This window comes from Amblyomma maculatum, chromosome 5 (assembly GCF_055883805.1).
Source record: "Amblyomma maculatum isolate TAMU_Amacu chromosome 5, ASM5588380v1, whole genome shotgun sequence".
NCBI lineage: Eukaryota > Metazoa > Arthropoda > Arachnida > Ixodida > Ixodidae > Amblyomma > Amblyomma maculatum.
Genome location: NC_139348.1, coordinates 100,267,063 through 100,294,815, shown reverse-complemented (window position 1 = coordinate 100,294,815; position 27,753 = coordinate 100,267,063). Strand labels below are relative to the sequence as shown.

The following is a 27,753-nucleotide window of genomic DNA, read 5'->3' as shown; positions in this document are numbered from 1 at the left end:
ACAAGTATACAACAAAGCGAGTTATAGAATTCAGGCTCACAACCCCGATTGCCAAATAAGAACTAATGCATGGGACAGTCAGTTTTCAAAAAAATGCGGTGTTCCAAAATCTAGCTTGAGATTATATAACGCTATGATATTACTGTTGCTTCAAGAATTTTTTATTAGCACTGGCATTACAACTGCAATAAGCGCGCTGTAAAAGATGTAATTGCTGGGTCATATCGGGGTTTCCAATTTGGCGCCCTTTTTATATGCATTCCTGCACTGACGGCCAGGAGACGAACATGACCACGTAAAAGGGAGTCCCATAGAGCGCGCTGGGTGTGGGGGTACTTCTCATGAGACTAAACAATTTGAAAAAGGAATATTGCACGAGCATACAGTAGAAATGGCAAAGGAATAAATACGAACTGCGAGAGATGTAGAGGTACGAAAATAAAAAGGCAAAGCTGTAATTTACATGCACTGCATCTGCAGTTATGTAAACAGGTTACAGAACCCCCCCTCCCCCGCAGGCCACAATAACTCTCACAAACCAGGCAGAAGGGTTGTAGAGCCTTGAAGCGTGGGTGGAATGTGTGTGTGTGTGGAAACCTTGTGAAACTATCCGATAGACAGGAAGGAGTATTTTAATACTCTATGAAATGCTCGTGGATAAGAAGTCCTCTTGGAGCGGGTTTGAGTAACAAGAAGTCAGGCTTGGATATAATATACGGTTTCACTCATCCGCCTATCACACAATGCCAAAGGATATTCAGGCTAGCTGAAATACTTTCCATGAGCTAGGAATAAAGGAACGGTGTCACCCGTTAATAATTAGGGGGATTATTATTAACGATGCGCCCTTAACGGTGCGCACACTCCCAGACACCCTTTGAGTGAGTGGGGGTAGCTGTCCCGGTCGCAAAGGAGATGCCCTCGACCTGCGTGGCAAGCTCAGCCGGAATCCAACTACCTTGTAGTGACAGAAGGGGGTGGTCGTTTGGTGCCCAGCTGTCGCCGGTTCAAACCAGAGTAAGGATCGGAGTCAGAAGGAACAAACAAAACACAATTTATGCACAGCAAGAGACGATACAAACGAATACACAAGATCACTTGAAATACATAGACGAGAGGTTCACAGAATACAAACGCTAAGCATGCAACTACAGAATGATTCAATGACACAGAGGCTTTCCAACAGATGAAACACGAGAGAGTACATAAACAAACACCAAATTGTTCACCGGGCACTGTTGCAGTCCGACGCCTCAAGAGTCACGATGTGGCCGCCATACGAGACGAGCGCCGCTCCCTTGAAAGTCCGTGGGCTTGCCAGCAGCGGGTGATCCCCGGGAGTCCAGCCGAAGCACAGGCGAACACGTCGCAAACACCGACGAACTGTCTGACTGTCTCACTGACTGGCTGGCTGACTGACTCAACAAGCGGCGCGGTCGCTTTAAATAGGGCGCGCCGCGTCTGTTTGTTAACATGCGCCAAAGCTAGCGCGCACACACACATAGCTTCGCTGGTTATAGCTCCCTCTTCTCCTCCCGTCGAGCCGCGCGTCGTCATTGGCTAGGTCCCATAGAAGATGCTGGAATTTTCTGGCTGATTCCAGTCCGATGAATCACCGTCCTCCCCGGGCAATGGGAAAGAGGGTGACGGCAACGCGTACAAAGCTACGCGCTCTCCCGCGCGGGGAAGGGGGCTTTTCTCTACATGCTTTCCACGCGACGCCGCGCGGGCCTCGCGCCGTGCCGGCTTGATGAAAATGGGCGCCGATTTCGTGACACTGCCCCTCCCTTAAAGAATATTGTCCCACAATATTCACAACAACCACGAACATCGCGCGCACATGCATGCGCTCACAAATATATGGGGCAAATGTCCACATCACACACATTGCACAAATTTCACAACTGCCATAACACATTACAAAATTCACACATCAATGCCATGATGTTCACAAACATAGCACCACACTGTCGTCACATACACCTAGGAATCAACAACACAGAAACGCACAGCTATTCAAATGTGAAGCGTACAAACCCAGGGCATGTTTTCGCCTATATTTCCAAAAACGGCTTGTGGCTCTTCCTTCGAACAGGTGAGCTCTTCTCAAACTGCCAGTTCTCCTTCTTACGAAGCACTGGCGCTTCTTTCGTTCGCGCGTCCGGCTCCCTTTTCTGGTTCTAATGGTACTTCTCATTCCCGATTTTATCTCGCTCCTCCCTCTACTCTTGAGTTCTGCTTTCCTATCGGAAGCTTGGCCAGAACTAGCGCTAACATGCCAAGGACCGCTTCTATTAGGCAGTCTCATTCCTTCCCGGCTGGTGATACATTCTTTGCGCTTGCGCTTCCAGTCCTTCATGAACTTCTTCCTTGTTTTTCTTTGGGACTCTTCCCGCTCGACTTTGCCTACATCAGCAGTGTTGAGTTTTCTTTTCTTTCTTACTTTCGCCCGCACAGCTGACCGAGGCGCGTTTATTCCCGTTTTATCAGAACATTGTTGTCTGGAAGGAGCGTCTTCTTGAGGACTTTGTTCTCCCTCAATCCTTTTCATTTTCTTTCTTTTCTTCACGATCTCCAGTCGTACTTTCTCAAAGCAGGACTCATTTTCAACTGGGAGTTCTTTCTCTTCACATTTTTTTACTTCTTGTTCCTCAAGATGTTCTTTGAATTCTTTCATCGCAGTGCAGTCTTCGCTTTCTTCCATTTCTGAATCCTCAAGGTTAGGATCTGCACTGCCACCTTCATCCAAGCTTTCGTGCTCACCGCTATTTGAAAGCTCCTCATCCCGGTCACTCCTGTACTCAGCCATGGTGTCATTTATTAAGGAGCTACAATCCTGCCCTTCTTCATCTTCAGGCGTAGAGTACATGAATGAGCATTCTGGCTCGACAACTGCCGTTGCAGCTTCTCTGCAACCTGTCGTCTCGGAGGGCACAATCTCATTTTTCTGAGAATTCTGAACTCCAGTTAGGTCATCTGAAGTTTCTGTTGCAGGAACACGCTGATCCACAACCCCATTCTGGCTGCTGGAGCCAGTTTCTACAGTACCTGTGGCTGTCAATGTATCGCTCGGTTCGCTGTACTTTCTAATATAAGGAAAGGTAACCTCCGGAGGCTCGGTAATACCTTTCAAACGCCGAACTTCAGCCAGCTTTTTGAGAAGGATCTCTCTCTCTTTTAAGAATTCTTTTTCTTTTTCTGCCTGCTTCCTCAGCCATTCTTTTTCTCTTTCTTCTTGTCTCTTTGCCTCTGCTTGTTTCCTCTGCCATTCTCTCTCTCTTTCTTTTCGTTTCTTGAGCCATTCTCCCTCTCGTTCTTCCCTTTGCCTCTCTCTTTCTTTCTCAGCCTCTTCTCTTTCCTTCTTAGCCTGTTCTAGAACCTCCCTTTCTTTTCGGTCCACCCATTCTCGCAGTTCAGCTCCTTTAAGACCTTTCTCTAGGCCCAACGCAATAATATCCTTGAGATTCATCTTCAATCTGAACTGCCTAACGCTAACACATAGCACTCTCAATGGACCTTACACAACCGCTTCAGCGCGGTACCTCTCGTTATCGCTCTGCTGTTACACTGTTTACGACCTCTTCGTAAACTGTTCCAACTCGTTCACCGTCCTCTGGGCTTGAGTGCACCAAACGTCCTGTCGCGGATGCCAGATTAATTGTCACCCGTTATTAATTAGGGGGATTATTATTAACGATGCGCCCTTAACGGTGCGCACACTCCCAGACACCCTTTGAGTGAGTGGGGGTAGCTGTTCCGGTCGCAAAGGAGATGCCCTCGACCTGCGTGGCAAGCTCAGCCGGAATCCAACTACCTTGTAGTGACAGAAGGGGGTGGTCGTTTGGTGCCCAGCTGTCGCCGGTTCAAACCAGAGTAAGGATCAGACTCAGAAGGAACAAACAAAACACAATTTATGCACAGCAAGAGACGATACAAACGAATACACAAGATCACTTGAAATACATAGACGAGAGGTTCACAGAATACAAACGCTAAGCATGCAACTACAGAATGATTCAATGACACAGAGGCTTTCCAACAGATGAAACACGAGAGAGTACATAAACAAACACCAAATTGTTCACCGGGCACTGTTGCAGTCCGACGCCTCAAGAGTCAAGATGTGGCCGCCATACGAGACGAGCGCCGCTCACTTGAAAGTCCGTAGGCTTGCCAGCAGCGGGTGATCCCCGGGAGTCCAGCCGAAGCACAGGCGAACACGTCGCAAACACCGACGAACTGTCTGACTGACTCACTGACTGGCTGGCTGACTGACTCAACAAGCGGCGCGGTCGCTTTAAATAGGGCGCGCCGCGTCTGTTTGTTAACATGCGCCAAAGCTAGCGCGCACACACACATAGCTTCGCTGGTTATAGCTCCCTCTTCTCCTCCCGTCGAGCCGCGCGTCGTCATTGGCTAGGTCCCATAGAAGATGCTGGAATTTTCTGGCTGATTCCAGTCCGATAAATCACCGTCCTCAACGGGCAATGGGAAAGAGGGTGACGGCAAGGCGTACAAAGCTACGCGCTCTCCCGCGCGGGGAAGGGGGCTTTTCTCTACATGCTTTCCACGCGACGCCGCGCGGGCCTCGCGCCGTGCTGGCTTGATGAAAATGGGCGCCGATTTCGTGACAAACGGCAGTAGTCCACAACCAAACAGGAAATGGCTAATAGCAAAAGGCAAAACGGTTGCACTGGCAGTGAAACAGTTTAGGTAGTAAGTACTGAGAGGAATATTTACCTGCTAATGATTCCAGGCATTCACATAAAGATTTCGATTTTAGGCAGAGACCTTAAGCTCGTTCAGGGAAAGAAATACATAGAAAAATTGTTGGTAGGTCAGCACAAGGCAGCCACGGTAAAACCGTAATACAGGCACTACAATGGGGCATCGGCTGCTAATCGGTTGAAGTGGGGGGAAGGGCTACAGTAGAGAACAGCATGGCAACCGCAGGAGAAAACTGAATTTTTGCAGGTTTACGGGCCAGCAGATAAGGCATTCAAGTAATTATACAAAACTAGCCTTGACTCAGACTTGCGAATAAAAGCAGTTAATATATATCGAGCCGGCAGTCAGGTGTAAGGCAGGGGCTCTAGGCGACTCAACAAAAATGTAAAGATAAACACAGCCGTAATTCTTTGGGGAAAAGGGAGATGGAATTTTTGTAAGAAATCACAGGGCATCTCAAGATATCTCCTAGATGAACGAAGAAAGCCTGCTTTTACTTTGTCTTGCCTATTCTCTACCTATTGCTCTTTCCTTTCTTCTCTTGGCATCTCATTTAAACCATTACTGAACATTTTTAGTAATTTCTAATCAGCTGTAGTTGTTGTAAGTTGTGGTTAGACATGTTGGTCATTTGCCGTCATTAGTATACATTACATGTCATTAGTACTTCTTTCAGTCACTACTCACTGTTAAACACTTTCAGTCATTTCTAATCATTGTAGCTTTACAAGTCATTGTTTGACATATAGAATATTTTTACTCGTTGTAGTCATTTTAGTCATCTCTAATCAATTCTAGTCGCCACATGACGTTGTTAGAAATAATAATTATTATAGGTCGTAATTAGTCATTTTAGTAATTACTACTGATTGATAACCATTCTAGCTCTGCCGCTGCGGCGCAGGGGTCAAGATTCCATGACTACGGTGCCGGAGTACCCGGTTTCGAACCAGACCGCCGGCTGCTATCTTTCAACGGAGCAAAACGCATTGGGTGCCCGTGTGCTATGCATTGTCCGTGCCCGTTAAGGAACACCAGGGGGTCGCAATTTCCGGATTCCTCCACTACGGCGTCTAGGATAGATTCAGTTGCTTTGGAACGTTAAACTCTACAAACCTCAAACAAACCACTAATCATTGTAAGCATTTCTAATTAGCTGTAGGCGCAACGTGTAGTCGTTAGATATACTGGTCATTACAAGTAATTAGTAGCCATTTTAGAACTTTCTACTCATTACTATGCATTTTTATTATTTTTGATCAGTTGTAGTCGCTGCAGGTAGACATATGTCTTACTACAAGTCATTATTAGTCATTAATTGTAATTATAACCTGTACCGATCTCTATTATAACATCTCTATCACTATCAGTCATTTTTCTTTTTAATCTGTCTTTACACGGCGGACATTTCCTGATGATGCGCCTTGCGGCCACGTGCAGCCGGCGCAGCATGAGCCTACCTTCGTGACTAACCGGGTGCATATTCTTACGGGGCAGCTATACGATCAGCAAGGTGCTGCATGCACCTGCCTGGGACAGCGCGTCGTCGGCTCGACATTGATGCCTAGCATTAAGAAGAGAAAAAAATTCCCGGATTTGTGCCCGAGAGTATTCGGTACTTTGTTATTACTGCGCTTCCTTGAGTTCATTATGTTTGTTGTGCCTTTCAAACGCTAGCGATCAGTTGGTGAAAGAGTTCCTCGATATCCCTATAGTGCAGTTTTCTTGGCTTGCCAAATAACACAATCAACGTTTTCACGTGCATCATTTCGGTAAATTTATAGATAGCGAAGTGTGTTGACTAGCCTGTTGGAGACGAAAACTTTTTCGAGTCGACAGTTGTCGCGCTCTTTCATTCATGTGCTCTTCTTCTTTATTCGCTTGATCAGTGTCGCTGTCTGGGTGAATGTTGTGTGAATGTATTCAATGTTGCCATTTTCTCTGGTTACTCTAAGTAAACATAAACAAAGGTTCCGCATGGCGTCTACTTATTTGCCTGGTGGTCTTTTACCTACACCCAGGCTGTAGGAGGCGAAGGTCTGTTCCTTCGATTCGGGCCTTCAGCGAATAACAGAGATTTGGATTGGGGGTATGAACATTCAAGACCCTCTCGTAAACCACACGGCCCGCTGCTGTCAACTGTTTCCCGAAACATTCTTTCGATATTGGCATCGCTTCCCCTGTTGAACAACCGCGAATGTTGTCCGCTTAAACTGTATGCTGTAGTGCATCGATGGCGGCGAGTCTCGGGTCAATGCTATTATTGCCAGGCTGAAGAGGAATGGTGACAGGACACAACTCTGCGGCTTTTCGCTTCCACACAGAGACCTGGTCGCGCGGAGTGTGAGCTATTCCCTGTCAAACCAAAGGAAGGACCAGAAGAGCGATATGTGTTTCTTCGCCTTCTGAGAGACGTTCTCTAATGCTTTACAGAGGTGAAGCTCCAATATCGTCCTAGAGCCGTTACATTATTTTGCATCCTGAGTCGAGAGGTTAGATCTGAGTATCACCATGGTCGTCGCAATGATCGCATTCACTTAGATATATTCCAGAAACCTGCTGAGAACAACGTGATCAATAATTGCCGATAGATGAGGTAAATAAATGGTTTTAAAGTTTTTTAAATTAGGCTTGACTGGTTTCGGTGTAAATGTGACGCTGGTGTGTGTTCGTACCTGCGGTGCCTCTTATTTCCCCCGTTAGGTGTTTGTCTAGTCTTTTTGAGCGAAAACAGCCGATATATATAAATTCCGGAGGCTATTGTTCTCAACTTCTCACAGTCCCGCAGCCGAGGTCACCTGGAGTTGTCCAATTGCGTACCACGTGTTTGCATCCGTAAGGTCCTAGGCCAGCTGATCGCTGGAGATTCCCCGTGTATAAAGAGTGGACTAGTGTTTTGTATCGTGTGAAGATACCTCTGGTGGAGTTCGACGAGGAGCTTCGCGTCCGTACTTTCAGCTAGCGTGAAATTTGCGCGAGATGATCCCGCGCAGTGCAGCTGATCTGCGTTCGTCCAGGCTTTTTTGTGGCCAAGCTGTCAGTTCATTCCTTCACAGCTTTTTTTGTTCTGCTTTCTCTCCAGGTCACTGGTGTGTGCCTCCAATCACCTCTTTAGTTTTGCATTGCGTTGGTGCAGCATTATGCTTTTTCACAAGGGGAACATTCTAGAGAGAACTTCCCACATCTGCAGGAGCCTCGCATCCACGGTTTTATATTGTCCTGATCTGTCTTGCCATTAGACTGTAGTTTTCTGAAGGTGATTAAGGAGTGCCCTGACCGACACTTTTAGGTCCGTAATGTTAGAGGGAGCCGTTTGGTTCCTTACTTACCCGAATATGTCTTAGTCCGTAATTGTGCTTTCGTGGTCAAGGCTTTGTGTGGCGCATTGTTGAAGTTGATAGAGATGACATAGTGGTCACAACGTAGCCGGTGTTCTGTTCTGTTACAGCGCGCGTCGCAAATGTTGTTGGTCAGCCTGAGCTAAGGTAAGGTGTCCCCACTTGTTGTGTGACCTATTCTAGTAAGTTCCTGTTGATCTTTTATTATCGAGAAACCAAAGACCTGTACTGATTTCCAGATTCTGGCGTCTATTTTTGTGCTTTTATTGTATCCCCATGCGTGTGACATGCGTTAAGAGCGCCCGCTAGCAGTAACTTAGCCATGGTTTCAAGGTCTAGGACATTGGCTACAGACTCGATATATCTATGATGCGTCTTTAGGCGACCAGCATAAATTGACGACGAATACATTTGTATCGTTTTTTTTCTACTGGAATGTTTTCTAGGAAGGTATATGACGCTAATGTCTTCGAATGTGTGCTGCATCGTGGTCATGTTTCGCTGAACGGAAGTCCCGTTTAGCTCGTCTCGCTTCTTTTCATGCCTGATTTTACAAATGCTTTGTATACTGACAAATTGATTGGCTCACTATTCTCTTCGGGGGTTATGGCATTTGGTTTGCTAGTTTATATTTGATTATGAGGCAGCAGGTGACCCCACTTTTCGTGAAACTTCGTCCAGACACAATAGCATATTTGAGTTCTTTGTAAAGGGCAATCATTAATTTTACTGGCAATTTAACGAGGTTGACGGATTTAACGGTAGCATCTCATCCAGAAATGTGGCGCAACAAACACAAACACAAGAGAAGATACACAACACACGCGCACACTACCAACTGTAATAGGAACTGAAAACACTTCCTCTTCACCACTCCTCCTCTTCTACACTCAGGCACATCTCATCCTATTACAGTTGGTAGTGTGCGCGTGTGTTGTGTGTCTTCTCTTGTGTTTGTGTTTGTTGCGCCACAAGATGCAGCACCAACTAGCCCCTCAAGCCGTTATTTTGTTAACGGTAGCATGTTGATGGTTTTATCTTGTCTGGTCAATGTTCACTCTTGCAGTTCCTATAGTTACCTGATTGCTTTCTACGACTATAGCTGGAATACAAATTTGCCCTGGTGTCCATACAGACTTATCAAAATGTATTCATATCGGTATGACTGGCTATGCTGTGATAATGTTGACTTAGAGTTTACTGATATCTCCCCTCCCCGCCTGGTTTGTTCCTTTGAGGTCCGCTCCTGGATGCTTCCGCTGGTTTTTTTCAAACTGACATCTGGCTCACTGTCTGAGGATACCAAACATATATAGCAACTGGAAGTTTCACCCTCTATACGCCATCGCGCAGTCGCGTTAACGACCCATAAATAATAATGATAGTAGGTCGCAATAGCTTCAGTCTCGCCATTTGGCTTCGTGCTCGAACTGGCACTCTTAGTGCTCTTTCGAGGTTTTCAAATTCATTCTTCTTATATGACAACTGTCCTAATATGAGTTAGTTCTCTGCTGCTATCTGCTTCTCGAGAGGCAGTTTGGTCGACTATTATATCAATAGGGGTGGAGCCTGTCCTTTACATGCGTCCTGGTAGGCTGTACGCGTGATTTAAATAGAGCAATTTCTCTCGATTTTAGCTTTGCTCAGCTATCTGTAAAGACCTGCGCCTTACCATCTCCCGCGGTGCCGGGTTAGCGGTGATTAAGTGTCTACTTCTGCATGCCCAGAGCTAAATTTCGACACCGGGTTTGCGTACAAAGCAGTGTCTTTTATATGCCTCCTGTCACCTTGAGAGTTCGAAAACATTTTCGTTTGGCATGAGCTATCTTGCCCAAATAGGCAGAAAATGCTAGATTTGATGTTATTTTTACTGCAAGGATTTTACTAATCTTTTACTGCCACACCGTTTTTACTGCACTGTAAGGTTTCTTAATTTGTATCCGCCACTACGCATTCTTAAATGACTACAGCCAGTTAAATACGTACTTAGCAGTTTTCCTTTCTGTAGCCTTCCGAGGTCACTCATAATAATCCCGTGTTTTCATTGACCATGACAGTTTTTCGATTTAAAGGAGCCTTAGTTCAGTGCATGAGCCATCGACACATCATACAAAGTCTGTGATTCTACACTGAAAAAGAAATTGTTGGCAAATAGAAGCATTCGCGTGCGACAGTCTGTGCAATGAGACGTGCAATCATAGTGGGTGGTAGCATCTGATGCTCGTGATTGTGCCAACGCTTTTCAAAATTTACTGGTCTCATAAATCGACCAAAATCAGTACTTGCTCCTCAATTCAAAGTGAGAGAGGCCGTTCTTATTGTGTTCGCAGACGGGAGGTGCCAATAATAATGATTTTTGAAGTGTTTGAAAATATTATTTACAATAATTATACATTGCGCCTCAGGTAATGAAATAATAAATAACGTATAGTTCTGATGTTCCATCGTTATAATTATGCATGCAATATATTATATTATGGTGAGTTTGTTATGGTGTCCTCCTTTTGAAAATTAGAACAAAGTCGTCAGGTGTGTACGAAGTTTTGCAGTACAGCACAACTAGGACTTGACCGTTTGACGTGTCCCTCGTTCTTCCGCCATCTAGGTTACAGTACCATATCATACATTTCGTTAGCGCGCTCATCCACTTATTATACTGTTCATTCTGTCTTCTTCAACTCTATGCGAAGCAATATTATGGGAGCTAGATATACTTAAGCTTCAAAACTGTACTTTATAAAAGTAAAATAAATTCTACAATGCAACTGTTCTCATTGAATTCAATTCAAAGAAGGAATTCAATTTAATCATTTGTATTAAGCATAAATGCATTTCTTAACGATTAAGGGAATACAATCATCTGCACAACCAATCTTCAACATTTTAGCATATGAAGAGCTGTCCTAAAGAGAATGAAAAAAATTTAGGCTGGGTTTGCCTGTCTGAAAAAACATAGGGATGTAAAAAATGTTAAAGGGTCTCTTAGATATCTCTTAAGGGGAGAACGGCTACTCGGACCAGGTTGTTCTCCTTGTTCCCATAACTAAAACTATTTACTCGCTTCCAGTCAGTTGTGGCCATTGCAAGTGAGCGTTTGACATATTGGTCTTTCCGTTGTCATGCGGATTCATGCTGAGTCATGGCTAGTTATTGTAGTCTTTACAAATCATAGAGAATGACACTAATTTCCTGTCAGTTGCAGCTATCACAAGTTGTCCTTTAAAATACAGCTCGTTTTTTAGTCATGCTGAATCATGCCAAGTCAATGTAGCCATTATCACAGATAGCTAAGCATGTTTACTCGTTTTCAGTCAGCTTAGGTTATTACAAATCGTCGTTTGACATATTAGTCGTTTCGTTGTCATCCTAAATCATGCCTAGTCATTTTAGTCATTACTACTCAAAGCTAAGCATACTTACTCATTTTCAGGCATTTGCGGACATCAAAAGTCATCGTTTGACATGCTAGTTGTTCCATAGCCATGCTGAGTCATTTTAGTCATTACCACTAATTACTAAGCACGTTTGCTAATTTCCAATCACTTGCGGCCATGACAGGTCGTTGTTTAACATATTAGTCGTTCTATAGTCATACTGAATGATGCTTAGTGATTGTAGTCACTACTTCTCATAGCTAAGCATATTTACTCATTTACAGTGAGTTGCAGTCATTACAAGCCGTTTGACATATTCTTCGTTCCGTACTCATTTTAGTTATGTGATAACCTTTTCATTAGTCATTATCATGATTCCTTACATGCATTAATTTCTATTATATAACTTTTATTCATTACTAATTACCATCAGTCATTTTATTCCTAACTTCTGTCCTCATTCATCCGTTTTAACAGGTGACACGTCATTACACAGATCCGATGCACAGATCCGACGCACATTTCCCACAACTCTCGCGCACGGAATTTCGTTCTGTGAGCCTTGACAGGCTTTCGCTTTCAAAATTTATAATCAGCTTGAATGAAGCGTTGTGTAGGGGCTCTGAAAAAGGCAATATATGTTTGTTATGCAATCAAATTATCACGAGGTATTTTTCCCTTATTAAAAAAAGATTGTGACTAATCGATAATTTATTCGTAATCCCATTGGGTAAAAGAGGGAAGTGTCTAATTTCCAAACATCTTTTTCTTCGTTCCGTCTATTAGGTAAGCAAGGCGATTACTTAACGAAAGGGAGTCTATACATAATAAATATTTTCTCGCTGCTAGAAAACGAAGAGTCTGGGTGCCTGTAATGCAGCAATGCTGCAATACAACTGAATGACCGCTAAATTTATGCTGCTTGTAATGAAATAAAGGATGCTTTTTTTAAAGGCCTCAGTTCAACTTTTCTGAATACTAGAAAATAAAATAACACTGGCGAAACTGTAACGTAACTGCATTTTTTAATCAGGAAAATAGCAAATTCAGTAAATATTTATTTAACAGGCAAATTACCCAGCATACAATCTACAAATTGTACAACGTCATTCGTAACCATTTTTTTGGTAATCACGGTTGTTCGGGTAGCTGTCATGTCCGAAATAGTCATGGTTTTCCTAATATTCCTGGTATCCGTTGTAATCTTCGTAGCTGTAATCGCTTCCGTAGACGTCCTCATAATATTGTCCATTGCCGGTATTATCATCATAATGATAAATGGTTCCAGTGGGGGCGTCACATGGTACTTCTCCGATATAGGGACCCAAACACTGGCCTTTTTGGCAAAATCCCATTGTGCATAGCCTTCCTCTTGTGTTAAACCTCGGGCTTCTTCGAAGGTCCTGAAAAAATATAATTTCTTGAAAGCCTGAACCATTACCTCAGATGCGCATGCAGAAATTATGTGATGCTACTCTCGGACTCTAGATTTCTTGGTCTTTTTGTCTAGATGCATATACCAAGGAGCCCGAACACTCTCCTCTGTGGCGCAGTGGTTAGTGCAATGCACTGCTGTGACCAAGGATTAGGAATTCAATCCCTGCCGCGTTGATCTCTTTTCGAAGGAGCCGAAAACTAAGGCGCCTGTATCATCAGTGCATGTTAAAAAAAAAATAAGGTGGCCGAAACTTGCTGAACTCTCCACTACGGCGCCTCTCACCCTGATTAGCTTCGGGACGTTAAAGGACATAAACTGAACCCAAACCAAACTGTCGGCAGCAAATTCAAGTTATGATCTTTGTGAGCGCACATATGGCTTACGAAAACAGACTGGAAGACGGATCAAAAATATATTCAGTGGAGATGACCTTTTCAAAAAGTATGTGAAAAAAAACACTATAAAACCGCCCGAAAAAGAGTTGTGCTGTTTTATTTCATTACACGAGCGCTTCAGCGTGCAGTCCTGCCGCAGCGACACCACACTTTACATACTTTCAGCAACACAATGATACAAAGTTATGGCTTATTCTTCTCAACAGGAACCTTGTGAAAGTTTTCTTTAAATAAGGTGGATATCACGGGAGTCACTTGTCAACATTGATTGGCCCAACATTTGCGGTACATACAAGTAAGTGGTAAGCATCTTTGTAAACCTTAAAGCATTGAGGTAGGGTGCCTCTTCTTTTAATACTCACCCGAAGGCAGGGGTTGTTGTCTCGTGAATTGTAGTAGTGGTTACGGCACATTGCCTGACAGGTTGCTGTGTACTGCAGAAAGACGTATACAGAGCGCCAGTAATGCAACTCGAGTTCTCTCTACAGCAATAACAACACCACTCAGTAGGTCACGTTCATTCACTAAAAAAAAATGAAATATGCTCTACGTACGAAATTGCCGCTGGCTTGCAGTACTTTATGGTGGCAGCCATATGAGTCAACATACGTGCCTGCAATAAAACGTAGCATCTCTTCAGCAATACAAAATACTGGTAAATATTAAAATATTATTTTTAGTTAAAGGATATCTTGTTGTCCAAAACTGTTCGCCTGTACAGTAACGGTTTTGGTGAATGTTAGCGCTTGACGGACATTTATTTTTCTCTTTATTTTTTTGTCCTAATGCGGTATGTTGTACAGAAGGCTCAATCTTAATCTCCAGTAGTAGCATAGTTATAAATGTATGGTTGGCCAAGGACTAACAACTAGAACGAATATATTGTCTTTACACCCTTGAGATGTTAACTATGTTTTTAAAAAATGTTCTTCTTTTGTCCTCTATACTTTCAGAGCAGATGTTTTCCGCACCCAGCAAGACGCGAAAATGAAGCTTGTTCTCTCTGACGGCCTATATAACTATAACTATGTGAAGAAGACTAAATGCTATAACAGCAATGAAGTTCCAGGCAATCACGTAAAACTAAGGCTAGAGAAACGATATATTTCGCCTTCAAAATAAGCAGTATCCACCAACATGCACTTTTTACTGCAAGGTGCTTATGGTAGTAGAGAGTAGAATAGACAAGCCTGCTACGAAAGCAAATAAGGCAAATAAACACGGCGTTCGTATAGCGTTAAAAGCTCACACACAATTTGCATCATTACTACACATTTTCATTACTACACCTCTGCCAAAGTGGCACATTGCGTGCTCTCTGAAAACTGGCTACGGTACAGCAATGGAGAACAGTAGCCTGGTTTTGGCGAGAAACTAATATGTTTAGCAAATAAAGCCAGTACATTTAGGTCGAAGGTCATACTTGAGAACAAGCTTCGTGAGAAACCAATATGCAATGCTTATCCTGCAGTTGAGTTATTTACTTGGGAATGACAGTTAAAACCTCCCCGCATTTCAATACCGCACCTTAGCACTATGAGGCCTCTTCTAACTGGTTAAGATGCATCTCATGTACTGGCGAAAGTGAGCGGAATCCGCAGCCGGAGGCCTGCGTCACTTATTCGTAAACGCAATTTAGTAGGATTCAATGGGCGTGCGCTACCACTTCTCATATCTAACTTCGCTGCAGTTGCGATTAGTACTGCAATAAGCATAAGGTATCAGTTATATATTAAGACCAAAGCCTTTATTGGCTCATGCTGTCGTGGACAAAACGTGTGCCACTGTTGCGGCTGCTCTGATTGGCCGAGGCGGGATGACGTCATAGAGGTCTCGACTAATCACAGAGCAGCACCACAGTATGCGCCAATGCGTGCCTTATATGACCATGTGCCTATCAATGCGCAATTATTAATTGATGAATAAGAAATAATTATAACTAACAACGTCTCATTAGTATTGTATCATTTAAAAATTATTAAAATTATTTAATAATTAAGTGATTAATTTTTTACCTGCTTATTTTCTGACTATTTACTCATAATTATTGACTTAATATTTAAATAAATAACTGTTAATTAGCGCCAGTTGCGCAGCGGGCTGCGGTACTCAGGCTATCGCCTTTCACTACTTTAGTCGCTAAAATCCCTCGTAATTTTTATTTTTAGAAATAAAACACACAGTATGGTACTGCAAATTCGTACTTTGCCTAATAAAATTTTGTATAAGCTTTTGGAACTTAAATATCGAGGTCAACTTCAGCTGTCGTCTTCAAAAAATTGCGTCAATATTTAGCCGGAGCGCAAGCCTGAACAAAAAGCACTATTCTTTCGTGAGAAATAGTAAGTGCGACCCACGGGATGTCAGCAGCATGCGTATCACATGCAGCATGCGGGTCTCTTTCCATTTCAAGGTGAGGCGCTGGACACTGCACGCCAGTCACGCCCACGCGAGGAAAGAGCGAAGATCACGTGCCAGTAATGCAGTCCAGGTACATACATGCGTTGAAGTGTTATTTTGCTCCTTCAAACGTGGGCTTTAATAAATACGGGTATTTAAATGTTCCGAAACTGACATGGCTGCAGTTAACGGCTCGCTTAAAAGTAAGAAATGCAATCGACACTGCCAGTAATAGAATAGCTCTCATGACTCAGCTCTTCTCGATCTAACCCAATGCCTTGTTTAGTATTCTGCAGAAGTTACCAATATTATTTTATGGAGCCCTTGATTTTTAGAAAATTGGTGATAAACTTTGTGAAACATTTGGAGCCCACTTAGAATACGCGTCTGTGGATCTGATTTAACTGCGTTGGTTTCGACAGCTGTTACCCACACCCAGAAAGGCACACTGTTTCCTGTCCCGCTACAGTTATCATTACCCGTAAAACTGGCCGAAGTACGAATAAATACTAGCGCACATCATCTTTGTCCGACGGTTAATAGACGGGCGCTATCCACAGCGTGCGACGACTCTGTTTTTGGTGCAGACACTACCAACCTTACTGATCTACATGCTGCTCCAGATTTACAGCTACAGATCTAGACGCGTGCTGCCTCACGCACCTGAAGCCGCGCCTACACCATCGTGAGCGCAAAGAATAGAGCGACTCGTTTTGTCCAGCAGACAACGACCATTCAGCGTTCTCCGTTCGAAAGAAGTTTTCACACACGCTGCTGCGGGGATGACGACGGAGACGACGTCATGTTATCGATATCACGACCATCTTACACCGTCGTGTAAGGCATTCGATAAAGAAGTATCATTACTTTTTAGGGCGAGCTAAAAGAGCCTTTGGCATTTCTAAACTATACATATCCTCATTTTTTGACTATGGCGTCATGCATTTGGCTGCACTCGAGTCACAGAAGTTAACAGAAAAGAACCAGGTTGCAAGAAGCAAAAAGAAAAAAAAAAGAAAAAGAAAAATACCAGGGAAAGCGCAATCATCTCTTTGCGTGTGCAGCTGCACTGGGGACCAAAGCTGCTAAGAGGCAATGCTTCGCAGTCGAAGAGCAGATAGCCCAGCTAGCTCATATATATAGTGCATATATATATATATATATATATACATATATATAGAGCGCAGAATCTCAGATGGCCAGCGCCATGCTCACGCATTCCCTTATCGCGAGACCTTGCTGCGGCTAACGCGGTTTACGCGGTCGCATAACAATTGGAACTTGTTGCAAAATTACTGCTGTCTCATTAGTGCTTTGTTCTCACTACTGCAATAAAGTGCTTCCTATATTACAGCTTACCATATCGGCCGTCGTCAGCAGGCTTGGAGGCTATGAGTGGGGAAAAACGTGAAACATTAATACACTAGCCAACATGATAACAGCGTGTGCGACGCAGAGAAAGCATTTTGTAAGCTGTTTTGTTGAGGTTTTGTGCAGAGTTCTCGATGTTACTATAGTCAAGTTTTTAAGTGAGACGAGCAGTGCACAAAATTCGCTTTGTAAGTTGCTTTTGTCCAGTGCTTTAGAAGATGTGGCTATAAATAATAGTGTAGAGCTGAGTATAGAAATTTAAATATTTTTTTTTTTGCATTCGCCGCTACTGTGCTTCAGTCATTTCGGCGCTTGAAAAGTTAGCCAAGATACTCAGGTTTGATGCTAGCCGCGGCGGCCGCTTTCAACGAAAGCAAACAGGCGTCTCTGCTTATACTATTAGAGCAAGTTAACGGGTCCAGATAACGGATATTTTTACCGCGCACCTCTATAGTGTTTTTAACGGCAGGTTTCGGTTGAGGGCTTTAAGCACTCTAAACAAAGCAAAAATAAATCAGCTTCAAACTCTGTCGTCCTTGTCCTGCTTCCTTTCCACGCTGCGGTGAATATGTCATGAACAAACTGCGCTAGCGCATGCAATACGTATGGTAATCTGTGAAGTCGTGGATTGATTATAAACTTTCTTTAGGGATCTGGCTCTACTGCGGACGTGCCTTATAAAAACATTTAATTGCGACGACACATTCTTAATGCGCTAATCTAACAGGCACTGGTAAATCGCTGCGGCTTGCTCTACTTGACAGTCTAGACAGCGTCATTGATAGCTGCGCAATTCGCAGCGCAGCAATTAGGGCTTGCCAATTCAATATGTGTTTAGACACTCAATGTACACGAAATATTTAGGCTCTGATCCTTTTTGTACAACTTGTTTTATATTTTTTTCTTAGTTTGAGATACAGATCACGTTTAAGAGTGTACCGTATAACGTCGCCTAAACAGGCCTGGAACTCGAAATTAGTCTCCTAAAACATTCGGAATACATTATCAAATAATTGCTGCATACCACTGAGCAGGCGCAGGGTAGGCATGCTTATATATTCGACTTATATGTTATTGGCCTTTGTCTTGTTTTTTTTTTCCTGCATAATACAAGCAAAAGTACTTTTTCAATGCAAAATGTGAAGCCATTCCGCCAAAAACATTATTGATCCTGTCCGGCTCAGATGAAACATCATCAAGATCAACTTTTAAAGGCGCTGCAGAAAAAGTGCGTTCAATAATCTCATAGTTCGTGGACGACGCTCGTGATGATAGAAAAAAAAATTGCTGCGATTTTAAGTCCAACGACATGAATTTAACTCGGTCCCAACTTGGACACACGGAGACCATCACTGCGCTATCCTCTACTTGATTAGATCGGCCAAAGTTTATTAATGAATTTAAGACCCTCTGCATTGTTTTTCAAAGCAATTCTCTTTCTGCATTGAGGCATTAAAGAAAGTTACAGGAAAGAGGACGTGTAGCCCGTAGCGCAGATTATTAACACGTTTACTAGGTTTTATACTTCTCTCTCATTAAATCACATGTCAGCATCAGCCAATACCCACACATTAAACGAATAAAAAGAAACGCCGCTTCAAACCACTACCGAGTATATTTCCCGAAAAAAATCTAATACTTCTCAGCTTTAATTTTGCCCTTGCGATACTTGAGCGCTTCATGGACACGGCCGTCAGCTGTCAGATGACAAGAAATCATCCAAGGCAGGTAGGCTTTGCTTTTCGCGCCGATTCGAATAATCGTGGTAAAGTTTGCACTGCAACCATACATTCAGGCTTTTTTCTGAGGAACACGTTTTCATCTATCAATTATTGAAGAAGGGCTCCTAGCCAAGAATTACTTGGGTAATGGCGTACGCTGTATTTCATCATCATCATCATCAGCCTGACTATAACCCCTGCTAGACGAAGGCCTCTACTATATTTCTCCAATTAACCCGGTTCTGTGCTACTTCACCACTGCGAACTTCTTAACCTCATCCGCCCACCTAACTTTCTGCCGCCCCCTGCTACGCTTTGTCCCTTGGAATCCAGTTTGTTACCCTCAGCGACCATCGGTTATCCTCTCTTCGCACTACTTGTCCTGCCCATGCCCCGTTCTTCTTGATTTCCACTAAAATGTCGGTAACTTGAGTTATTTCTCTGAGTCACTCTGCACGCGTCCAATCTCCTAATGTTACCCCTACCATGTTTCCTTCCATAGCCCTCTGCGTTGTCCTCAGCTCAAGTGGAGCCCTCTTGGTTAGCCTACAAGTTTCAGCCCCATAGGTGAGTACAGGTAAGATGCAACTGCCGGTAAGCTGATAGTCATAATCTGCGAGAGCTTGCCAAATGCACTCCATCCCAGTCTTATTCTTCTTGGTATTTCCGCGGGATTTAAGTCCTCTAAAATATCTGGCATCGTGTTCTCTAAGGAATTCATAATGTCACAAAATCGAATCTATTGGTTTTATCGAGTAGGCTGCGCACATTTCTTCAGCTTAAGATTTGCTGAAGCTGTATACTGGAACGAAACGCCGCGAGGCCATTTTAACTAAAGGGCGCTGATGTTCTCATTTCTCCTGCTGGCATTCTGCCCCAAGGGCAGACACCACCAGCGCCTTTTGTGGACGCTGGAGCTGACATCATCATCATCATCATCATCAGCCTGATTATACCCACTGCAGGGCGAAGGCCTCTCCCATATTTCTCCACTTAACCCGGTTCTGAGCTAGCTGCATCCACTTGACCCCTGCGAACTTCTTAATCTCATCTGCCCACCTAACTTTCTGCCACCCCCTGCTACGCTTTCCTTCCCTTGCAGTCCAGTTTGTTACCCTCAGCGACCATCGGTTATCCTCTCTTCGCACTACATGTCCTGCCCCTGTCTATTTCTTTTTCTTAATTTCCACTAGAATGTCGGTAATTTGAGTTATTTCTCTGACCCAGTCTGCACGCTTTCTATCTCTTAATGTTAACCCTACCATTTTTCGTTCCATAGCCCTCTGGGTTGTCCTCAACTTAAGTAGAACTCTCTTGGTTAGCCTCCACGTTTCAGCCCCATAGGTGAGTACAGGCAAGATGCAACTGTTGTATACTTGATTGATTGATTGATTGATTGATTGATTGATTGATTGATTGATTGATTGATTGATTGATTGATTGGTCCACAGGAAGGGAAAGGCGCAGTATCTGTCGCACTTGTAGCTGTGGACACCTGAACCGCGCCGTAAGGGAAGGGAGGAAGGTGGAGAGAAAGTGGATAGAGAGAAAGAGGAGCCGTAGTGGAGGGCTACGGAGTAATTTCGACCACCTGGGGATCTTTAACGTGCGCTGACATCGCACAGCACACGGATGCCTCTTCGTTTCGCCTCCATCGAAACGCAGCCGCCGAGGTCGGGTTCGAACCCGGGTACTCCAGCACAGTAGTCGGGCGTCTTACCACTGCACCACCCCGGCGGGGCTTGTATACTTTCCTCTTGAGCGATACCGGTAAGCTGCTAGTCATAACCTGCGAGTGCTTGCCAAATGCGCTCCATCCGAATCGTATTCTTCTTGTTATTTCCTTTTCATGGTCCGGATCAGCGGTTACTACCTGTCCTAAGTAGACATACTCGCCTACTACTTCCAGTATTTCGCTACCTAATGTAAACTGCTGTTCCTTCCCGAGGCTGTTGAACATTACCTTAGTCTTCTGCATATTGATTTTCAAGCCCACCTTTCTACTTTTTCTGTCTATGTCATCAATCATTATTTGCAGTTCATCCCCCGAGTTGCTTAGCAAGGCAATGTCATCAGCAAATCTGATGAGCTGACATACTAGGCTCGATTTCGAAGTTTTCGAATTGACACTTCTGGATTATATTGTTTTTCCTGCATTTGATGTTATATGTAGAAACTGTTATTCCTGTAACAGCAGTTCTTAAGCAAAATACTCGAATTTTATGTGTACTTGAATAACATAAGATATGATGCTCCTCGCATTACCGGTGGCCGTGGCCAGTAGTTTAGCCCAGAGACCGTAGAAATACTATAGTTGTGTGCGGGCGACTCACGCATCCTTAGGACTAACTACGGACAGACTAACAGTCTCAATGAGTGCATAGTTTTTTATCCACAGCGCTAACAGACAAGGACAAAGAAGGAACTATGCAACATCGACTAGCGCCTCTCCATGTTGCATCGTTTCTTCCTTTGTACCCATCTGTTAACGTTATCGATACGAAACTATGAACAACCAAACAGCCAGGCCAATCTGTCGTTTTATTTCGATGAGCGCGCAAACTATATTTTCCCCATAACACTACAATCGTGATACAACTCATCCGCCGCTTTTCGACAGGGGATGAATGCGAAACGTCTATGGGCTGTGTGATGTTAGCACAAATTAAATAACCCCAGGTGGTCAAAATTTCTGGAAAACCTCCACTGCGGCGTCTCCCATAACCAGATTCGCTTTAGTGTGATAAACGCTATAAGCCAACGTAACCAACCAAATTGTGTAAAATACTGTCAATGTATGTCGCATCATTCCCACAGAGCTGAGACGATGTTTAGGTATTTAAAACATAGGCGTGCAACACCGTCACGGGCCGCTAGGTATTACGCTTGCTGACTTCTCTACCTTAGACTTCCGCTTACTTTTATAGACATCTTCCTATTACTTTATAGTATGATTTTTCACTATGGCAATTATAATTTCGAGTTGAAGTTCGTCACTTGGCAGTCTTGTCCCCTTTGACTTTTCAGCACGGGTGTAAAGTTCGCAATGAAACCCGTCCCCTTTCGGACGCATATAAAGCTGGTGATTTCATTTCACTCTGTTCTACACTGCGCAGTTATAATATGTGCAATAGGCTGTGGAGCACTCTAGCCATTTCGTCGCCATGAATCGGATTAGCAGCGTCAAAAACGTCATCCCGAAGGCTTTCAGGCAGAGTGGGCGCTGCCGGAATACCCAAGAGGGCCATGTGAATCGCCTCAGACGCTGCCATCGAGGCTTACGCAGAATACCTCGCAGAGGACGTTATTCTGTCACAGGAAACATTGGGAAGCTCAACGGCAATCGCCTCGGATGACAAAGATACTGAAAACGCGTGAAAAAAGCGTTTGCGGGGCGGCATTCTCAGAACTTCTTAGACCGGCCTGCATTGCCTCCAATATAACCTTCTCACTCACTACCATTTAGATATTGTTGCTAACTACAGGGAAAACAACTGCAATTATGTAAGGTTATTTAGTGATGAAATTTATCCTCGCAGTTCGCGTTTGGCTGACAGCTAAATACATGTTTAAAAAACCATGTTGTGTACTGCGCTTTGGATATCTATTTTTGGAATCTGGTATGTCTTTTAGGCAGCAGGTATATCAATATAGTATCATCCTTGAAGGACTGCCTCCATCACACCTTCTGTGTATGCAGTATTTACGAAAATCACGAAATGAAAAAACGCGCGCTAGGATGTACATACGTGTTGGTGGTTTGGTCGGTCGAGTTTTCCTTTTTGGGTCTGAAAGAGGATTTTAAAGTTGTACAGATTTCTGGCTCAGTTATCATTGGGCGGTTATTATGACAACTACCATCTCACAATATTGTACTAAAATGCAGTTCGCGTCACCTAGCTTGTTCGAGCTGCGTAAGATGCGTTAACACTTTTTTTCATGTTTCCAGCGTTTCCCGCGTGTCAGGCACTTTCATACATTTCTTTGATTCCCGCAGTAAATACAATGATAATATGAATTGTTTATGTGCTAACAATAGCAAACATAATAAAATCTTAGACGGTTTCCCACTGGGCCGAAATATGTGTCATTATGTCTCTCGCAGGAAGCGGTACTATTTATTGGAATTGTTGAGCTCTTCGGTAAGAACGGCGCGTGCGTTACCGATGGTGCAACTGAAGAACATATATTTGAATGGCGTGAAAAGGGGGTCACAACATAAAAGTAGCTCGTGCTCATCGCGAGAAGTGGCCGTCATCAGCAAAGAAGCCGGCGAGTATAATCCTCGGGAGCTGCAGACTCGGCGTTGAGCGCTATGAGTTTCAAAGATCTCATAGAGTGAAGTAAAAGCAAACAGTCAATGAATATTTTGGCACATGTCGAAGGGTTCTGAAAATTCAGAACATATAAAGTGTCGACAGATAGGTCGCCATCAGGAACACAAGGGTACAACAGGTGGTAACTATCATTGAGTATATTTGTGTAAAATGTAACTAATGCAATAATAAATGGAGTGTGCCAGCAAAAATGACACTGTGAACTCATTGTAGTATAACACCCATCCCAACTGCTTCCTGAGCATGCGGTGCTTCTCTGAACTTGCACTTTAGGACGCTTATAAACAGCTCTAAAAGATTTTCTTTTGAATCTTTGAAACAAAATGCTGGTTATTAGTCATAAATGCACAATCGCTAAGTAGAGCGAATATCTCGCTCCTAGTGAACATCTCGGCTTGTTCATCAATGTTCTGGTAATGACAAGTCTCCCTTTTTTGTGATTAGAACAAGAATCTTTTAAACTTATTGAACGCGGTAATATCTTGACGCCCATTCATATTCGCACATACTGGCAATTTCAAGGTCTAATACCTGCATGTTTTGCTTGTTGCGCCCAGAGCAAAGAAGTACTCATGATAGCTATTCAAAAGACCTCTTGAAATACGGACGACATTTACCTCTTCGATGCAAGTGTACAAAAAGCACTCACTACAATAACATGTAGATATTTATCCTCGGCTTTCCCGCACGGATAGCCACGTTTTTTTTTTTTTTTTTTCTGTCGCGCTACGATTTACGCCTTTAAAAAAATGCTGTCACGTGATCTGCTGTTATTTGAAATCATTCGCAAAATGCTTATAACCAGATTCAGCGGAGAAAGCAGAGCACACTTAAGCGGATGTTAAATCGGACACGTCTATGAACTTTAAAGTAGCGCTGTGGTGACAAGCAGCCATTTTATCGCGCCAGGAGTCGTTTTCGGCTGGTAAAAATTACTTTAGGAAGCACTAGTTCAATCGAAATAACGTAGCTAGCCATTTTTCGAAGTCTATAACTTTTGCATCATCACGTTTTTTCTCGAACCAGTAATTAACTACCGCTAATTAGCCTTTGCTAGGTAAATATATTTCATGAACGAATAACTACTGCGTATTTGCATAGGCGACTCTGAACAGCTCTTAATTGTCGCACTATATATATATTGTGAGCCTTCCGTGGATGTTCTTTAATTTGTTCATTCCATGATCTTCCTCTTTCATTTGTACATACCATCATCATCGTCCCGCGGCGCCGGCTCCGGCGCGCGCCTGGGCTTTGTCATCGGAGTAAAACGCCAGACTCGGCATCCCTTACTTTGCCGCCTCGACCTTGCCGTCTTGCAAAGACTATTAATCCTAAACTCACGCCGAACCCACGCCAAGAACTGCTGACATTGCTTCGACACCACCAAGCGATTTTTGATGCCACTTTCACACCACTGGGACAGACTAGTGTTGCGCACCATCGCATCATTACTGAAGGTAACTCTATCGTTCGCCAACGGCCTTATCGGGTTTCCCTCTCTGAACGAAAAGTAATTGAAGAAAATGTAAATGACATGCTCCATCGCAATATAATTCGCCCCTCAACAAGCCCATGGTCCTCCCCAGTAGTGCTAGTTAAAAAAAAGGACGGCTCGGTACGCTTTTGTGTTGATTACCGCGCCCTCAACAAAATTACCCGCAAATATGTATATCCGATGCCACGAATTGATGACGCCCTTGACTCCCTCCAAGGCTCCGAATATTTCTCGACCTTGGACCTCCGCTCAGGTTATTTGCAAATACCTATGCACGAGGACGACAAAGAAAAAACCGCTTTCGCAACACCCGATGGCCTTTACGAATTTAATGTTATGCCTTTCGGACTTTGTAACGCACCAGCGACATTTGAAAAAATGATTGATACTGTGCTTCGTGGCCTAAAATGGAGGACCTGTTTGTGTTACTTGGACGACATTGTTGTCTTTTCGGAAACCTTTAATGACCATCTCACGCGCCTGAATGAAGTCCTCACCTGTCTCGCTTCGGCAGGCCTTCAGCTCAACACCAAGAAATGCCACTTTGCACAGATGGAAATTAGAATATTGGGACATCTGGTCAGCCATGACGGCATTCGCCCAGATCCTGAAAAAATAATCGCGGTCTTGAACTTTGCTAGTCCACAACGGACTACAGATTTGCGCAGTTTCCTCGGCCTCGCCTCTTATTTCCGGAGTTTTATAAGGCATTTTGCAGCTATTGCTGCACCACTTCATGAGCTACTTAAAGCACGCAGCCCTTTCGTATGGACGGAACAGTGCGAAACTACTTTTAATGACCTAAAGCACGCCCTCACATCAGATCCTGTTCTTGCCCACTTCAGTGACAGCGCTCCAACTATCCTGCACACCGATGCCAGTGGTCACGGTCTTGGCGCTGTACTTCTGCAGCGTGATACAACATCGCGTGAGAAAGTGATTGCCTTTGCCAGTCGGACTCTGACTCCAGCTGAGAAAAACTACACCATTACCGAGCAGGAGTGTCTTGCCGTCGTCTGGGCTGTCCAAAAATTTCGCCCTTATCTATACGGTCGGCACTTCACAGTTGTGACCGACCACCATGCTCTTTGCTGGTTGTCTTCACTCAAACATTTGACAGGCCGACTTGGCCGCTGGATTCTTCGCCTGCAAGAATACCATTTCGACGTCACTTATAAATCTGGTCGCCAACACCAAGACGCCGACGCTCTCTCTCGCTGCCCACTTACGGAATCAGCCTGCTGTTTTTCTTCGCAACGCATTTCTACCTCTGACCACAGCCGACCATCTCCTCCCCCGACGCATATCACAATAGTTTCTTTTGACGATTCTGAGCACAAACACGCACTCCGCTCGCAGCAATTAGCTGACGCCTACTGCCATCCTATCATCGACCGCCTTATCGGCGCTTCGGACCCGCCCAACGCTAGGCTTCGCCGACAGCTTCGCAATTTCAAGCTCGAAGATGGCATCCTACTCCGTTACGTGTATTGCCCTGATGGAACTCGCTGGATCCCAGTCGTGCCGCGTGTGCTTCGCCCACGTATACTGACGGCTCTCCACGATGACGCTACTGCAGGCCACCTTGGTTTTGACAAAACCTACGACCGCGTGAGAAAACGATTCTTTTAGCCTGGGTTATCTTCCACCGTTGCCAAATACGTCGCATCCTGCCCTCTGTGCCAACGTCGCAAACGACTGACTTCTTCGCCCGCTGGCCTTCTACAACCTCTTCCTTGTCCCGCCACGCCATTCGACGTAGTCGGCATCGACTTATATGGTCCCCTACCTCTCTCCGATGGAGGTAACCATTGGATTATAGCGGCTGTCGACCACCTCACACGCTACGCTCAGACAGCACCTGTACCGACTGGTTCCGCTGAAGAAGTAGCAAATTTCTTTTTGCGATCAATTGTATTGCGTCATGGCGCTCCTCGGGTGCTCCTAAGTGATCGCGGTACAGCCTTCTTATCGAAAGTCGTTGCCGAAGTTCTTCACGCGTCATCCACCCTTCATAAGACAACCTCAAGCTACCATCCCCAGACTAACGGTCTGACTGAGCGATTTCATCGCACCTTGTCAGACATGATATCCATGTACATCACACCAGATCATCGAAACTAGGACACTATTCTACCATTCGTAACATTCGCCTATAACACAGCAATACAACGGACTACCGGTTATTCTCCATTTTTCCTCGTTTATGGCCGTCCTCCCACTACCATTCTCGACGCTTCCTTCTTCTCTACGCCCGACTACTCCACATCAGTACCTACCCATTTTTTATCTCGTGTGGCCAGATGCCGTCATCTTGCCCGCCTCAACACGGCAGCGTGCCAGGAAGACCGCAAGACTCGCTATGATTCTACACATCGAGTGGTCTCTTTTCGTCCTGGCGACGAAGTACTGCTTTATACACCATTGCGCACCCCTGGCCTTAGTGACAAATTCCACCACCGCTACGTAGGTCCCTATGAGGTCATAAGCCAAACTTCCCCAGTGAATTACAAAGTGACACCTGTTGATACCCCAGCTGATCGACGCCACCGTGGAACTGAAATTGTTCATGTGTCTCGCTTGAAACCGTTTGTGCGCCGCGATGCATCGCTTAGTTAGGAGCGGCCAGGCTGGCCGCTTCCGACCCCCCGGGCAGATTGTGTGAGCCTTCCGTGGATGTTCTTTAATTTGTTCATTCCATGACCTTCCTCTTTCATTTGTACATACCATCATCATCGTCCCGCGGCGCCGGCTCCGGCGCGCGCCTGGGCTTTGTCATCGGAGTAAAACGCCAGACTCGGCATCCCTTGCTTTGCCGTCTCGAGCTTGCCGTCTCTGCCTGGCCTTCTTCCACAAGATATATATATATATATATATATATATATATATATATATATATATATATATATATATATATATATATATATATATATTGTACTGTGATAGCACTTCAGCCATCGACATATCGACATGCACCAGTGTGTTGTGCGACGAAGACAAAGAAGAAGTACGCTGGGCTCGCCGTTACAAGATCCTCTCCTCACAGCTCTCAATCTGAGCGTGAATAAACGCCCTATTACAATTGGCGGAGGTGCCGAGTACGATCCCATCCAAACTGGAACTGCGAAGCCGTACACTACCCTCTACGACCGT

General features: G+C 44.3%; 1 protein-coding gene across 5 annotated transcripts in view; it reads right to left on the bottom strand.

Annotated features, from left to right (window-relative positions):
- Positions 1–12,441: 12,441 nt before the first annotated feature.
- Positions 12,442–27,753, bottom strand: part of LOC146189022 (uncharacterized) — a 63,848-nt gene continuing 48,536 nt past the window's right edge. For 4 of the 5 annotated variants that reach the window (XM_084603942.1, XM_084603946.1, XM_084603943.1 and 1 more), the window contains 5 exons: positions 22,515–22,553; positions 17,033–17,062; positions 13,828–13,886; positions 13,636–13,707; positions 12,442–12,843 (listed from right to left, as the gene is read on the bottom strand). In XM_084603942.1, coding sequence (XP_084460068.1) covers positions 12,619–12,843; positions 13,636–13,707; positions 13,828–13,886; positions 17,033–17,062; positions 22,515–22,553 — 425 coding nt within the window. In that variant the 3' untranslated portion in view covers positions 12,442–12,618. The remainder of the gene's footprint in view (positions 12,844–13,635; positions 13,708–13,827; positions 13,887–17,032; positions 17,063–22,514; positions 22,554–27,753) is intronic. The other variant, XM_084603944.1, reaches the window with a different exon arrangement.